Source organism: Crocodylus siamensis, chromosome 12 (genome assembly GCF_052110815.1).
Source record: "Crocodylus siamensis isolate JL-2025a chromosome 12, ASM5211081v1, whole genome shotgun sequence".
Classification (NCBI taxonomy): domain Eukaryota; kingdom Metazoa; phylum Chordata; order Crocodylia; family Crocodylidae; genus Crocodylus; species Crocodylus siamensis.
In genome coordinates this window covers 49624730-49640431 of record NC_143406.1, presented here as the reverse complement: position 1 = coordinate 49640431, position 15702 = coordinate 49624730, and the positions used below count along the sequence as shown (strand labels likewise).

Sequence of the window (15702 nt, the reverse complement as noted above, 5' to 3'; positions counted from 1 at the left end):
CCAGGGCTGGGCTGAGGCTTCCCCAGTTGATGCTGGTGCTTCACCTGAAGAGCTGCAGATGTGGCGCTCCAGGACCGGCCCGTCAACGATTATACTTCTCTCCTGAACCTCGTGGCCCGTGTGCAGCATGCACACCGCAGGTTATTCCCAGTGCCCGTGTCAGCTCCCCCACGTGGCAACAAGTGCCCCTGGGCCACGTGGCACTGCATCTAGGCATGGCCCAGAACTGCTCTCCAGGCCCCGTTTGGATGCTGGCCAGGAGCCCGAGTGGACTCGAAGTAGCTTTGGCTACTGAATAAATCCCAGACCCTCCTCGCCTGATGCCAGCGCATCACGGACAGACCGATCCCTCCCTGCACCCCTCGCAGCCTCACAGGGAAAGGGTGCGTGGACAGCATAGAAAGCACCTCCGGCTTCGTTACGGGTGATCCCCGATGAAATGCCACCCTTCAGAATAAAGGGAGCCGCAACGCAGCCCGCCAGGCCAGGGATGCTGAACCGAACGGGGAAGCCAGATGCAAGGGAGCTTGGCCAGGATGCCCCAATTAAACCCCCATCTCCAGTGAAGAAGCACTTGGGGTCACGTGCTCAGGAGACAGGCAGAGACCACCCGGTCCTGCACAGAGCCGCGTGCAACGTGCACCCACCGTCGCAGCGCGGAGGGCAAGTTGCCTATTCAGCCACGGGACTGATTTGCTGAACTGAACTTTTCTTTTATTGTTATTTTCCTTTTGAATCTCCCAGTCAGTTGAGACATTCCTCATTATAGAGCCGTACACCAACGACACACAAACGACCGCCAGATGCAAACCCAGCGCCTCCTAAAATAAGACTAGGTCAAGCTTCCTCCCCTTAGTTGTGCCCAAGCCTGTGTGCGCGTGTGCATACGTGAGTGCACGTGTGTATGTATATGCACGCATGTGTGCATGTGTGCGTGCGTGTCTAAATTTCATTTACTTGTAACACTAGAAGTTAGTTAATTAATTAAATGCTGGCTAGTGGCTGCCAGTCACTGGAAGGATTCAGCTCCTGAGTCCTGTACATGATCTGAATGCCCCAAAAGAAAAACGAAAAGGGAAGGAAGAGCCCCTTCCAAACCACAGAAAGTGCAAGAGGACGTTTCTCCCCAAACCAGCATGAAGAAATTGGACTCCAAGCTATTTAATGCATGCATGAAATGCCAGAAAGAAACCCCAGCCCGAGCACTGCACCCATTACAACGAGGCAAATGGTCTGAACACCGCGAGCGCTCGTCGCGTTAGCCCGCCCGGCGCGCCGTACTCTGGGCGTCCGGCTCATTTCGCATAAATGTAAGTACTGGATGAATGATGCTCACAAACGGGGCTGTCTCCAGCATTTCGGTTGGGACATACAGCTAAGGTAACACGGTGACTGTTGCTGTTGACATTAACACTGGCAGCGTCAAGGAGTCGTGGTCCCAGAAGGTTGTGGAAAGCCCCCGCCAGTCCTGGGGGGCCTTGCTCCAGTGAGCCACGGCAAAGCCAATGCCCCTTTCCCCGAGGAGAAGGCAAAGGGGAGGGATCGCGGGGCCCAAACACAGTTCAACCATAAACACAGTGGCCTGGCTTGGCAAGCGACCTTGCGGGGGTTAAAAACCCAGCCACGTCCGGGGCAGGGGCGCGGGGAGCCACGTGGGTTTGTTCTTTAAAAACAGGGTTTCACTGGTTACACCGTCACTAGGATCATGTCATGCAGCCGACAACACACCTCTGTACAGGTCCGCGGCCCCGGGCGCTGGGCTCAGACCGGCGTGGTTCGCCGGTTGGCCGGGTTGTTGTGCAGCGACTCCTTGAACTCTTTGGGGATGGAGTTATGGACCTGTAAAAACCCGTGGTCCCGCTCCGAGTTGAGCAGCGTCCCCATGGTCACCTTGGACGGATCCCGCGAGAGGGTGAACATGGAGATGTCGGTGGAGGGGATGGTGTTGAAGCCTTTGCTGACGGGAGACAAGTCCCTGGAGCGAGGCTCCGTGGAGCGGGAGCTGGACCGCCGGCGGAAACGGTACCGGTAGGTGGGGAGGCGCGTGAAGGCCGACTTCTTCAGCAGCTCCGAGTGGGACTTGGCCCGGATCTGGCGATGCTTCTCGATGTACATGTGCACGGCGATCACCCCCACCATCTCCGCGATGATGAAGGACAAGGCGCCGAAGTAGAAGGACCAGCCGTACGAGTAGCTCTTCTTGGAGTCGCTCTGCCCGGGGTCGCCCGCGTTGGCGGAGATGTAGACGATGATCCCGATGATGTTACTGAGACCTGCAGGAGAGACGGGGCAGGGAGGAGAGCGCTTGACGAGCAGCACTGGGAACCGGGCTGACGCCGGAGCTAGCCCAGCCTACTCGCAGCAGGGCAACCAGGCTCTTACTGCATTTATTGCTGGCCCCCAGAAACCCATCCTGGGCCTGTCCTAGATGCAGAGGGCTGAAATGGGGGCTCGCTCCTCTTGCAATCCTGCACCTCGAGCTTCTCGGCGCAGGCTGCGTCACTGCAAGTCAGCGCGCCTGCAGAGCCTGTCGCTCCCTTGCTGCTCCCTGCAGCTTTCCAGACGCAGCCTGGGGCAGGAGCCTCCACCCTCCTCCACGCACCGCTGCACGGGCAGCCGGCGGCCCGACACGGAGCAGCACAACCGCGCCGGGCAGGCCGTACGGGCGCTCGCGGAGCCTACGGGGGTGCAGGCACGATGCGCCCGGCCCGAGGGATGCTTCCGAACAAACCCTGCCGCTTCCTGGGTTTCGCAGCCCGCGGGTCCGCGTGCGAGAGGGAGGGGACGGAGCACGCCTATCGCTTCTGCTCCTGGGACGACCTGGAGGTTTTGCTTGGGAGCGGGGCCGGGCGGCAGCTGGCTGGAGAGCCCCGGGCCGCGCGCTGTATTCCCCCAATGGCTCCACGAGGCTCCTCCTGTCGCTCCCCCCTCCCTACCGCCAGCTGCAGCAACGGAAGCAAACTGCCTCTCTGGGGGGCAAACTGAACAGAACAGAACGGGCCGCAGGAAATGACGAGCCGGGACGTGGGGGAGACGCGAGCCGGGGGGAACGTGCCTATCCAAGGACACGTGTCCTCCCGGGACTGCGCGGGGAGGCTCTCAAGAGCTGTTGGCACCCCTGGCACGGGAGGAGACGGCCCCGATCCTGGCCGGGCGCCATCGCCAGCAACGACGTAGCTCGGCACTCACCTGCCGACACGAAGAAGATCCCGGCGCTGAGGATGACATTGTGCTTGCTCTTGTAGAACTCGCTGGCCGCCACGCACAGGCCCCCGAAGAACAGCAAGCCCACGCTCAGGATGGGGAAGATGCTGGATGCTCGGACAGCCCCTGGCAGCGGGAGAGAGGAAGGGACGAAGCCACGACTTACAAATCCGCAGCCGAGCCCCCTCGGCCAGCCCGCCCCGGGGACAGGCTGGGAGCCCGGTGCGCGCAGAACGGCGTCGCCGCCTGTCCCACTTGGACTCACAACGGTCCAGGCGGCAAAAGGTCGCTCGCTGCCAGCTGCTGCCGAGGCGCGCCCGGGCACTTAATCCGCCGCATTAGCTTTGGGGTGCTCTGCTTCCCATCAGGGCTGCTATTAAAAGCCGAGGGCTTCAGCTCAGCCCCATTAAAATGCTATTCTGGGGGAGTTTTACGCAGGTGCTTTTTATTTTAAACGCGAGGGAGAAAAAAAGGGAGAAGTTAAAAGCTCATCTGCTAAAATTATCAACCCATTCTGTTAAACACCAGGGCCCGCGGGCAGCAGGAAAGAGCTCCCGGCTCTGCCAGGCGGGCCGGGGAAAGACGGACGGGACAAAGCAACCGCGTCCCGACCTCTGTACCGCACACGGCCGACGCTGGGCACCGTCCTGCGCCCCGGGGCTGGATTTCACCCCGAGTGGGTCTCACCCCGCCGGTGATAGGGATGGGGAGCCTGGGGAGTCCGCAAGAGGCTGGAGGAAACCTCCTTCCCCCGCCCTCTCCACCAGCGCAGGCAGATGCTGCAGGGGCTATTTCCAGCTCAGCCTCCCACAGCTCCCCCTCGTCCTCCCCCGAGGCGGAGGGAAGGGCTGTGCAGAGCTGCGTCTGTGCGCGCGCCTGTGTTTTGCATTCGTGTCTGCAAAGCACGTGTCCACTCGCACGTGTGCGGCGCTGTGCCGGCTGGCTCGTGTGTCTGAGCAGGGGGTGAAAGCATGCAGCTCGGCCTCCCAGATTTCCAGCCCAGGTGCGGAGGCAGGCTGAAGAGCCCTGCTTCTTTCCAGGTCTATTTTCACCCCTTCCCAGGGAATACAGAATATCCCCAGCACTAAGAGCCACCCGGCCCCGCGAGGACCTGCTTGCCTGCTAGGAGCAACGTCTCACGGGCCTGGGGGGATCTGAAAGGGGACAAGGAGACGCAGAGCCTCTGCTCTGATATCACCGGGCTCAGCTCACACAGCCCTTTGCTCCCCGGCCCCTGGAAGCAGAGGCAGGAGCGGATGCAGGCGGCCGCGGCGAGAGGAAACAGTGGCGTCCTGGGGGATGCTGCTGCCCCATTTCCGGCACGAAACGTCTCGTGCCTTCTCCCACCAGAGCCCGGCAGCAGTGGGCACCCCCCAGCCCCAGCATTAGGGGTCAAGGATGCGGAGAGCAAGGGCAGACTTACGGAGGAGGTACTCGGCTGTGTCCTGCTCGTAGTCCGCGTCTTCGGGGAAGTGGTCGATCTTCTTGCACATCCCGCGGAAAGTCCCTGCGGAAACACAAGCCCCCGGCACGCGTCAGGGACGTCGCCAAGGTCTCCCCGGGCGCTTTGACGCCTGCTCTGGGCGCAGGCAGAGGGAAGGGCAGCAGTCGAGCTCGCACGGTCGGGGCGGCTACGTGGGCAGCAGGGCTGCGCTGGACGTCAGCGGCTCTGCCGTATCTGCCCGTGCGCCTGCTCCCATGCTGCTGCAACGGAAGTGAAACAGCGATGAAAGAGGGTTAAATTACCACGGTGTAGCTCCCACGTCCCACGGGGAAAGGCCACGGGCAGTCGGCACGGAGCGGCTGAGAGCCGGGAAAGCTCCACCGCGCCGTACCCCCTGACAGCTCGCGTGTCCGTGCCCTAGCACGCGCCGCTGGGACAGGCCACGCGGCCACACTGGCTGGTCCCTACTGGGATCTCACGTGCACTGGAGTCCCCCGGGGATCCAGCACAGAGATCCTTCTCCACAGGCCTCCGCTATCCCCCCCGAGGCCCCGAAATGAGGCAGATGCACAGAGATTTCCACTCAGCTGCAACTCCGGGAGGCCGAAGCGGAGCCGCCCCCCACGAGAGCTCCTGATTAAGCTTCCACCTCCCAGCAAATACAGCTCGGTGACCAGCTGACCTCTCCAACGCACGAGGCTTATGCGTCTGCCGGCCAGGCCCCAGAGCAAGGGCTACTTAATGGCTTAATAACAACCCACCGGTGCAGGATTTGCTCTCGCTCCAACCCCTTTCTTGTGGGCAATCACGAGGCTCCTCAACAGCAGGAGGCTGAAGGGCGCAAGCGGGACGAGCCACCTACAACAACAGCGCTCGCGGCGCCGGGAAGCTCTCCGAAGCCTCCAGACTCCCATTCGCTCGCCCCCTCCTACCCCACAGCAGCACCTAGCACTGGCACCTCCAGGAATCAAAACTCATGGAAGAGGTGATATTTTTATTAGACCAACCAGATACTTGCAAACAGGTGATGCTATGCATTTGAAAGCTTTCGGGCACACTCACCCTTCATCAGGCGTAGGAGAGAGCAGAGACTGTAAAGAGGCAGAAATGAAATGACCCTGGGGGTGAGCTCAGCCGGGCGCTGGGCTGGAAGGGGCGTCTGGGCACCGACGCACAGACGAGGCCTCCAGGGATGCCGGGTCCGAGGGGCGCTCGTCCAGCTGGCCGGCGCCCAAGGATGGAAGCCGGGAAGCCTCTCGTCCCCCAGCCAAGGGGCTGACCCACTCCCGCTCTTCTGTCTTTGGCTTTCGCACGGCCACCCTGTCATCTGGGGGCCGTGCAAAATGCAGCGTGCACCAGGACGCGGGTGGGGAGATGATGGAGCAACGTGCAATCGCGCAGCTCCCTGTTTTCCTCGCCCTCTCGTCCCATGGTGCAGCTGTGGGCTCCTGGGACCGCCGGAGCTGAACGTTCAGGACTTTCGCTTTCTGAAAGGACACGTCGACTCCCCTGGCGAGCACAGGGCTGTTTGCTGCTCACGGTCAGCGAGCATCTGCGACACGGCAGCTGGAAACCCAAGCGGATCGGGACCTCACGTGGGTTTACATTTGCTCCTTTTTCCCCGTCCGCGAAGCAGAGCAGAAGGGGTGTTTTAATGACCGTGTCCCAGACAACGTCAGCGCGGGTGAGTGACGGCCCCCTCTGCATCCAGACGTGGGCACTGCTCACCCCCGCCCACCCTTCCCCTGCGTCCCGGGTGGTCTCGTGCTACTACTTCCAGCTGGGTGAAGCGATGGGACCACTTCAGATGGGAGCTGCGATACATGCAAACCGCTGCTCTACCTTTGGCACACCCGAGGCCCCGCCACCACCCTGGATGCCCCAGGGGCCTCCACTGACCCGAATGACAGCTCTCACGGGGCAGGAGCTGCCTCTCCGGCACTCAGCAGCAGTTGCTCTGCCTGTGGCAGTCTGGTTGTTGCTCAGCGCTTACGTGCTGTCTGGGACTTGGATTCAGGTGAGTTTTGCTTCTGCTGGCAGTGAGACATGGACGTGCACGTGCGAAGGCTGCCCACGCGCGCCGCGGTGTCACAGCACGGACTCTGGGGACGGCAGGGCAGGAAGGAGCATTTGTTCTCCCCAGCTCAGCTCACGTGAAGCAGGCCAGGTGCTGGCTGCCTGTCAGCCCCCCCCAGGCAGACCATCATTTGGGGCGCTTGTACACGGTACACAACGGTGCTGCTTGTTGATGGGGAAATCAATGCGCCTAGAGATCAAATCCCCCCAGCTCTTTAATCCCAAGTCCTCGCTGTGGAACGGCATGTCCTGCAAGCTACCTCGCCGCTTGGGACGGTGTCCCCAGGCTCAGCCTTGCCCCAGGGCCAGGCCCGCTGGCGTTACCTCCACGCGCACTCGGTGCCTGGCATGCCCTGCTGGGTCAGGGAACAAAGCCGCCGCGCTCACCGCTGCTGCTTGTGCCCAGGCCCAGCAGTGCTTGCAGACCGCAGCACCTCTTCCCCTACGCGGCCTGGCTACCCCCGCGACTTATCTGCAAAAGCAGCAATTTGGATCTCGCTGCCGGCCTACAAAAGGGCTGTGCAGTCAGCGATGCCGACAAGCAGCCTGAGCACGGGAGAAGCTCTGGCCAAACCTTTGCTGCAAAACTGTTTCTCCCAGGCTCCGTGCCCTGTCCCGTCCCCATCAGCGTCCACGAGACAACGACTGGTAACCTGAAAGGGAGCTGGAGAGAGACCAAGCCAGGAAACCACAAGAAAAGCTGCTCTTGTGGGACAGAGGCTGGTCTCAGCCACACAGATGGAAACGGAGAGGCCGTCAGCATCATCCATCGGGGCTCTGCCTAGGCCGGGCCAGGAAGATCAAGATTCCCTTCCTTTGAGAAAAAAAAAAAAGGCCAGTTTGCTGCTGTATCCAAATAACAACATTTCCGTGATGATTCATCTGGCCAGCTCTTTGCAAGCCTTTCTGGTGGATGCCACAGAGACTCCCGGCTCAGCAGCTCCATGATCTTCATGGAGAAGCCTGAAATTGCTCCCCTTTCATCCCAGACCTGAACAAAAACAGATTTCAAACTCCTGCAATTCACAGAACCACGGAGGAGTGGGGCTGGAAGGACTTCCGGAGGCCACATCTGGTCCAAGCCCTGCCCGAGGCAGGATCAGCCCCGTCCAAACCACCCTGTACACATCTACTGTCCAGCCTCTTAGCAGCACTGCCCAGTCAACCCTGACACGGCACCAGGCTTCACGCCCAACCCTGCCACAGTTAAACCAACATCCTGGGGCTGCAAAGCTTGTTAATACGCACTCAAGAGACCCCAGATAGAAGGCCAGGCCCCCCGCTACAGAGGAAAGCAAACCCTCCTCCCCTAGTCCATATCAATCTGACCAGGGGGTGAAATCCCTTCCTGCCCACAATGCAGTGGCAGTCTCACCCTAAGTGGAGGAGAAAGACCCACTAGCCAGGACCTCTGGGTCTGAGCCCCAGCAGGAGCACTGGCACAACCCAGTCCCCATCTCTGGCCTAGGCTGCAGCCAGTACCCAGCACCTCTGAGAACGGCTTAAAAAAAAAAGAAGCAAAAACCCTGAAACAGCAGGAGGGGGAAAAATCCTTCCCAACTCCATGTGGCAACCAGCAAAGCCCAGAAGCCAGAGAAATACCCAGAGTACAACACGGGCATCAGTACACCTAGATCATCCCTGGGCATTTGTACACACCACGTTTTTTGCCCTTTCTTGCACTGCAACTGCGTGACTGTTTGCACAAGATACGTAGCCAGCCCGCTGGAGTGATACTTAGCCAACCTCCACGCCCAGCAGACACCTAGGGCTCTGCGCATCTCGGACGACTCCAGGCTCTCCCTGCTCCGGCTTCTGAGGACACCCTGCATTTCGAGGGGTGCCACCCGTTCAACTCAGCACTGACTACGCGCAGCTACAATGCAAGCACGCGCACGGTCAAGCAGTTTAGCACGTAGAAAGTGCCCTCGTGGCACTGCAAAGCTGAGGGTTATCTCCTAGCTGAGACCAACTTTAACAGGTCACTTCCTTCCAGTGATTTGCAGCCAGCTCAGAACTGGCCCTTCCCACAGGCGCTTGGAGGCGGCTTTGAGCCAGAATCGGAGGGCGGAGAGGACCTCACAGCCTAGTGCCCCCCCTGCACACAGGCAGGATTTGCTGTTAATAAGCCCCCCAGGCAGACGCCCGCCTAGCCTCTGCTCGAAAGCCACCAGGGAAGGGGATCCCGCAGCTTTCCCAGGCAGCTTCCTCCTTTGTCCCACTGCTCTGACAGGGAGGATGGTTTTTTTTCCTGAGACTTAATTTAAATCTGCTTTGCCACAGCTTAAATCCACGGCTTCCCAGCCTGCCCTTGGTGGCCAGGGAGAACAATGTTTCCCCGTCTCCTTTACCGCAGCCTTTCAAACAGGTGAAGTCTGCTATCATGTCCTCCCCTTAATCTCCTTTTCACCACACTCAACACGGCGAGTTCAACCTCGCCTTGCAGAGCTGCAGCCCGGTCCCTCTCTCATCTCTGCTGCTCACCGTTCAAGCCTCTCGAGCGTCCCTGCGTCCAGAACTGGGTACGCATCACCCGAGGCCTTGCTACCTTCAACGTCTTCGCCTTCGCCTTTGCCTTTGCTCCATTTCATTTGGTTGCACGTCGCTCACTTCTCCAATTTATCAAGAATGCTTTGAAGTTCAATCTTAGCCAATCTTATTTTCCACCGTGTTTGCCACCCCTCCCGCTTCTGGGTCATCTGAGCATTTGATGGGTGCACACTTCACGTCTGCATCTGTGGCTGGCTTCCAGGTATCTGCATGGTGCAAAGCTGTCCAGTGCCAGAAAGCTGCCTGCTCCATGGCCCAGGGATGAACTGACCAGAAAGCCAACAGGAGGAGGAGGAGGAGGAGGAGGAGGAGGAGGAGGAAGGCACTAAGGAAGATACCCTGCAAGTCTGAATCACTAAGGGTGTGTGAAAACCCAGGATCGGGTGGGCCTGCATCACCTTTGCGTGAGCCTGGCCCGTGGCTGGAGGAAGCTCACCGAACATGCCCATCTCTTCTTGCTTAGCCCATGCACCTTGGCACTACTGGTTCCATCAGGCCCGTGCCCGGAGACCCCAAGAAGGGATCAGAGCCCTGCAGGAAATCAGGTGAGGGCTATATCAAGACCTAGAAGGCGGAGAAGCAGCCTCTGGGCTCCCACGGTCTGGGTAACACCAGAAGGGAGAAAGCTCTCGCAGCATCTCCAATGCTGTCAGCTTCAGCCGGAGCCAGGGGCAGTACGGAGCTTGGAGAGGCCCGGCTCCGGTGGGGCTGGAAGCCTGGTTCCCCACGCACCCGAAAGGCATGAGGATGCACAAATGAATCGCACGGATCCAGCCTGATTTCCCCAGGAAACGATGCCCTGGAATCAGCAAGGCGTTGTGCTGCTTGCTCTGGTGCACTGAAAATTTAAGGCTCAGGAAGAGAGAAACCGGGTGCCCAAAGCACTGGGGCAGGAGACGGAGTCACACCCCGCAGCACCTTCCTGCCTCGCTGCTGGAGACCTGCAGCAAAATGAAGGGCTCCCCCCCAAGACCCCTGCTGCCAGCGCCATCGCCACCCCCCCAAGCCACACAGCCCATCGTCCTCTGCCCCCTGCAAACACCGCGGGGCCGTGCTGGAGAGGGTGCAAGGGGGTATTTGGGGCCCAAATGCTACGGCACGACCAAAGAGGCACTGGCCGGCGGCGTGGAAGGAAAAGGCTTGCACAGATGGAAAGGATCGGGACACGATCAGACAGGCAGGCAGCAAGGCTGGGAACAGCTAAGGCCCAAAGCAGATGCAAGCAGAGAAACAAACTGGTGCATGGGACTGACCGGCCTCCTCAGAACCGCGGCCTCCTGCTCCCAGCCCAAGTGGCACCGAGGATGCAGCACCCCGCACGCTTCCCGCTCCCAAAGCGGGCGCTGCCCTTCTCCCTCGGCTCGCAATGCCACCGCCCTCCGTCATCGTTTGTCCCAGCCGCTGTCAAGGGAGATCAGCTCCTGCCGTGGCTCAGCTGCAGGAGACTGGGGATCTGGCGGGGAGGCTCGGCCGCCTGCCACGCGCCCGTCACGTCTGCCCCCAAGAAAGATCACGGATGAGAAACGGGAGCGTGGCAGCGCTCGGGCTCTGCGTGGCTTCCAGGCCACGTGGCGCGGAAAGGGAGACCGAGCCCCGCGGAGATGCCAGGCGCTGGGTCCATTCAGAAGATGCCTGGGGACCTACCACCCAGCAGCCACGTAGCTGGAGGGTGCCAGGGGAGGGGGAAACAGCCCTGCAAAAACACCCCTTTCGGGGGCACCAGGCCCCTGAGCAGGGAGCTGAGGGAAGGGACACTTGCCCGTAGGCCACAGGCTGCGCCACACTGCATCTGCCGACCCGGGCTGGGGATTCGAGGAGGGTATCTAGCTGAGCATACCCCCTGGCTGAGCTGCCCCTCAGGCGTGCAACCCGGCTGACGCAGGACCAGGCAACGGCTCCAACTGTAAAGCAACTCTGCCGGAGAGACGCGCTCCCCTTGCGTGCTCGCTGTCCCCCCCACAGGTGCCCCCGCGCATTTGCCAGAGCTGCACGTGCGCCTGCACGCTTTGCCCTGGGAACGCGCGTGCCAGCCTAACCGCTCGGGCGCAGCCCACGCCGAGGTCAGCCAGGCAGGGAGTCCCAGCGCCAGCGCTGCCCGAGGGAGCCTGCAGCAGACGGCCGCTCCGGGAACGAACCGAATACCGCGCCAACCCCAGCTGAGCCACAGGGCCCGCGTCCAAAGGTCTGGGATCACGCCAGCGTGTCCAGCACATACAGGCTTCTGCTCTGGGGTCAATGCAATTCATCCAGCACATCACACACCCCTCCTATGCAGTGACCCAGCACACACGCACACGGTGAGCCAGGATACGTAGCCACCGAGCACCCCACAGGACGACCTGGCACTCACAAAACGTGCGTGCACCCTGAATCAGCACGACGACACGCAGCGTGCCCGCGCTGTCGCACACCCTGCCTCAGCGTGCATGCACAGACCGCCCCGTTAGGGGTGCACGTACGCAGCATACGGTCCTCCACAGACACGCCGAGACCCACGGCACGCGCTCCTCCACCCCACACACATCCACCCACAGAAGCACCATCCCCGCGGGCCATACGCAGACAGGGAGGGCTCCTCGCCAGTTGGTGGTCCATATGCGGCTCTTACTAAGACTGCCAGATTCCTCAGCGCTGATTAAGAAACGAGGCAGATGCATTAAATGTTGCTAAACATTACCGCTGCTGCACTTCAGCATCCATTGGTAACTTTCCCGGGGCCGCCCGTTCAGCCCGTTCGCCTTCCCTCGCGTTTCCAAGCTAGAGCAAGCCTGCAAGCTGTTCCAGCCAATATAGATTTGCCCTCTGTGCCTCCTAATGGCTGCACGGCTCCTGTTAGCGAAGGATGCTGTGCACAGCGTGTGGGACTTTACAAGATCTTCTCCGCGCACTGACTCACTCGCAGGGCGCCAACATCTCCCTCTGAAATAAGCTCCTGGGCAGGGGCGCGGGGCCAGCATTCATTATCTGATTACAGACAGAAAACTTTGCCTTGATACCATGTGGGAGAGGAGTTCAGAGCCGGAGCTGGTCTATCAGGATGGTGAGCAAACAAGAATACTAATTTCCCCGGCTGGATGTCTTCTGAAGTTCTCGGCAGTGCTGCTCGTCGCACCCTGACGGCGTGGGAGGTGGTGGAGGTGGCAGCCACATCGCCACGCTGGGCAGCGGGGCAGGACAGGCCTCCCCGAGACAGGCCGTGCTAAGCTACAGTAGCTGAAGAGCACGGCGGGGGGACCGGAGGAGGACTGGCTAACGCCCTCCTGTGCAGCGGTGACGAGGCCACATCTGGAGTCCTGCGTCCAGCTGTGGGCCCCCGCTGCAGAAAGGAGGCGGACACGTGGGAGAGAGTCCAGCCCAGGGCAATGAAAATGGCTGGGGGCTGGGGGCCAGGACTGGTGAGGAGAGGCCGAGGGGGACTGAATAGCAGCCGTCACCGCCCTGCCGGGGGCTGCAAAGAGGACGGAGCTGGGCTGGTCTCAGCGGGGGCAGACGGCAGGACAAGGAGCGATGGGCTCGGGCTGCAGCAAGGGCAGCTGAGGCTGGGTATTAGGAAAAACTTTCCCACCAGGAGGGTGGTGAAGCGCTGGGACAGATGCACTCTTCATGCTTGGGGGTGTTGAAGCCCCAGGTAGACAAAGCCCCGGCTGGGAGGGTGTACTTGGGGCTGGCCCTGCTTGGACTGGATGCGACTCCTGAGCCCCGCCCAGCCTCACTGTCGGTACCGCACACGACACACGCGCGGCACGCTTAGGCCACGCGTGGTGCAGGCGGTCGTCGGCGCTCCAGCGCACACGAGGCGCGGCTCCGCGGCAGCTCCCGGAGGACGCCCGGCTGCAGCGGGCGCGGGGAGCCGCGGCGGGGCCGTGCCAGGGGCCGGGCAGGCAGCTCCGCCGCCCCCGCCGCCGTCTCGCGCGCCAGGGCGGCCCCGGGAGCCAACAACAGGAGGCAAAGCGAAGCCGCCGTGCCCGGCCGGGGGGGGCGGGCGCGGGGCGGCGTTCCTAAACCCTGCCGGTTGCCTGGGAACCCCGGGGGGGGCGGCCAGCCCGGCCCTGCGCCGAGGAGGGCGCCGGGGGGCGAGACGCCAAAGCCCGGGCAGGGGGCACGAGGCGGGCGGACAGACGGGCAGCGCCCCCGGCCCCAGGCCGCGCACGAGCTGTTTTATGCGCTGACATTTCTCTAGGATATTTTACTCCGCTCTCTTCATTAACCCAAGACAGTTGCCGTGGCAACCATTAGGTCACGTGGCACCCAGGGAGGAAAAAAAAAAAAGTAAAAATCCCCAGCTCTTAAACCAACGCCGCACCGGCGCCTGGCTCAGAGTCAGAGCCGCCCGCCCCCAGACCGCCGAGGGGCCCCGAGCCGGGATCCCTGCCGCTGCCGGAGCCAAGTGCCGGGCCCGGCGGGCCAGCTGCCTCCCGCAGGCCCCGCAGCCGCTGCCTGCGCCGGGGAGCGCGAGCGCCCGTGCAAGGAGCGGGCCGCCAGCCCGCGCCCGCGGGAGCCAGCTCGCCCCGCCCCGCGCCCGCCGAGGGGCGAGCGACTCGGGCAGCCCGTGCGGGGCGCGGCGGAGAGCAGGCCGCGGGCTGCCCCGGCGCGCTCTCGGGAGGAAGCCGGCGCCGGCTCCCGCCGCGCAGCACCGCCCTCCCGCGAGGGAACGGCCGTCCCACTCGTCTGCCAGCCCTGCTGCGAGGATGGGGCCACCAGTTTCACCTCCCGGGCGTCCTGGCATTTACCCGCCTGCCAAGCCTTGGGGAACGTGTGGCCATAGCCCCAGCCAGTGTCCTTCCCCCCCCCACCCCCGGGGCCCCGCCTGCTGGGGTGTGAAGTCCCCGTTTGAAATCAGAAGGAGAAAAGCGCCTTTTCGCTCCTCTGCTGTCATAAATATTACAGCATCCACTATCTCCAGTAAGAGGGAGCTTAAGAGTGCCTGGCACGCGCCGCTCGTCAGCCTAAGACAACCTCCTGCCTCCAGTAAAGCCGCGGCAGCAGCACCCTCACGAAACTCAAATCCCCTTTAGGGTCCCTGGGATGCTCAGAGAGAAGAAAGGGAGGCTTAAAAGAGAACCAGGGAGCCAGGAGAGAAGGGAAGTTATTGCAAGTCTGATGGAGATCCTGAGCTGCCGTGATCTGCAGGCTGAGCGCGCGCCCCCAGCCGGGAACAGGGCCTGCCCGGCTCTCCGTCTGCCCACCAGCCGCTGCACCTTTGCTGGGGGCCCCCGGGGACACGAGCCTGGCGGGACCTGCACAGCGACACGACCTCCGCAGCCGTTCCTGTAAAACGCTGTGATTTTGAACCGGATTTTGTGCTTTGCGAGGGCCACGCTGCGGCACCTCAGGCACCAGAGGTTGGCAGCGCTCGTGAGGCACAAACCCCGGACCAGGTTTGCCAGCACCTGCCCCAAAGGAGATCAAAATCTCCATCCTGCCCAGCGTCAGCCCAGACAGCGATGTCTTGCTCTGAAGGCTGCAAGGTCCGGCGTCTCTTCCTGCTCGCTCGTGGCCAGGCCAGGATGGGGAGAGGCTGCCGGCTCGCGGCTGGGATCGGGGGCAGGATTTCTCGTCACCCCAATTCCACGGGAGGGTTGGGTTTTTTCAGTGGTCTGAAATGACAAACAATGTCTTAAGTTGCGCTGGAAGAGCTGGGGGGGTTAAATGGCTTGTTTGCACCCCCCAAGTTCCCCGGTGCCCGATTCCTCTTGGTTACAGGAGTCAGCCTCTATTGCCCTTGGAGGCCTTAAAACCTGCAGGGAAGATGAGGAGTAATATGCCTTTCCCGTTCTCAGACTTATGCATCTGTGGGGTCTCGGGACCACTTTGGATAAGTCCTTTTGGGCAACGGCGATAAATGCGTCTTGTTGCTCCTGCTTTGATGCCAGGCAGTACCGCGCACCGAAGAAACAAGCAGCGCATTTGTACCCATGTGGCCTTCCTGAGCCCAAAGAGGGCATCGGTCTGACCCCGAGCGCAGGGGCAGGACCGCGCGGGGCTGGTGCCCAGCCTGGCTGCAGCGGGGCTCAGCCCTCGTCTCCTGCAGCCCTTCCATCCGCTCTCGGATTTAACCGGGTTCGGGGGGACAGGATCAGAGCCGCGGACGTGAATTGTGCGGAGATGAGAATCACCGGGAAGGCGCCGTACGCGCCGCTCTGCAGGCGGACAAGGCAGATTTCCTGCTCTCCCCTGACTCTGATTGTAGACATTACCCTCCTACGGCACGGCCTAAACGAGGCAGCAGCGCGGCCACCTGTTCCATCCCTCAGCTCAACAGCTGAGCATCTTGCTCGCCTCCCACGTGCCGAAGCCGCCGTTTCGGAGGCGATACGAGCCGCGAGCGCGGACGAGGCCGGCAAGAGGACGCGGGGCTGCAGCGCTGCCGGCCCCACGGGCCTCGGGGATGGCCCCTCTCCCAGCATTTCTGTGGCTTCTCTCCAGAT

At 61.9% G+C, this 15702-nt stretch overlaps 1 protein-coding gene across 1 annotated transcript in view; it reads right to left on the bottom strand.

Annotated features, from left to right (window-relative positions):
* Window positions 1–700: 700 nt before the first annotated feature.
* The window catches only part of CACNG3 (calcium voltage-gated channel auxiliary subunit gamma 3), a 45414-nt gene continuing 30412 nt past the window's right edge, over window positions 701–15702 (bottom strand). The window contains exons 2-4 of the mRNA XM_090024382.1: window positions 4628–4711; window positions 3190–3330; window positions 701–2273 (exon numbers count right to left, since the gene is read on the bottom strand). Of these exons, the coding sequence (XP_089880508.1) occupies window positions 1762–2273; window positions 3190–3330; window positions 4628–4711 (737 nt within the window). The 3' untranslated portion in view covers window positions 701–1761. The remainder of the gene's footprint in view (window positions 2274–3189; window positions 3331–4627; window positions 4712–15702) is intronic.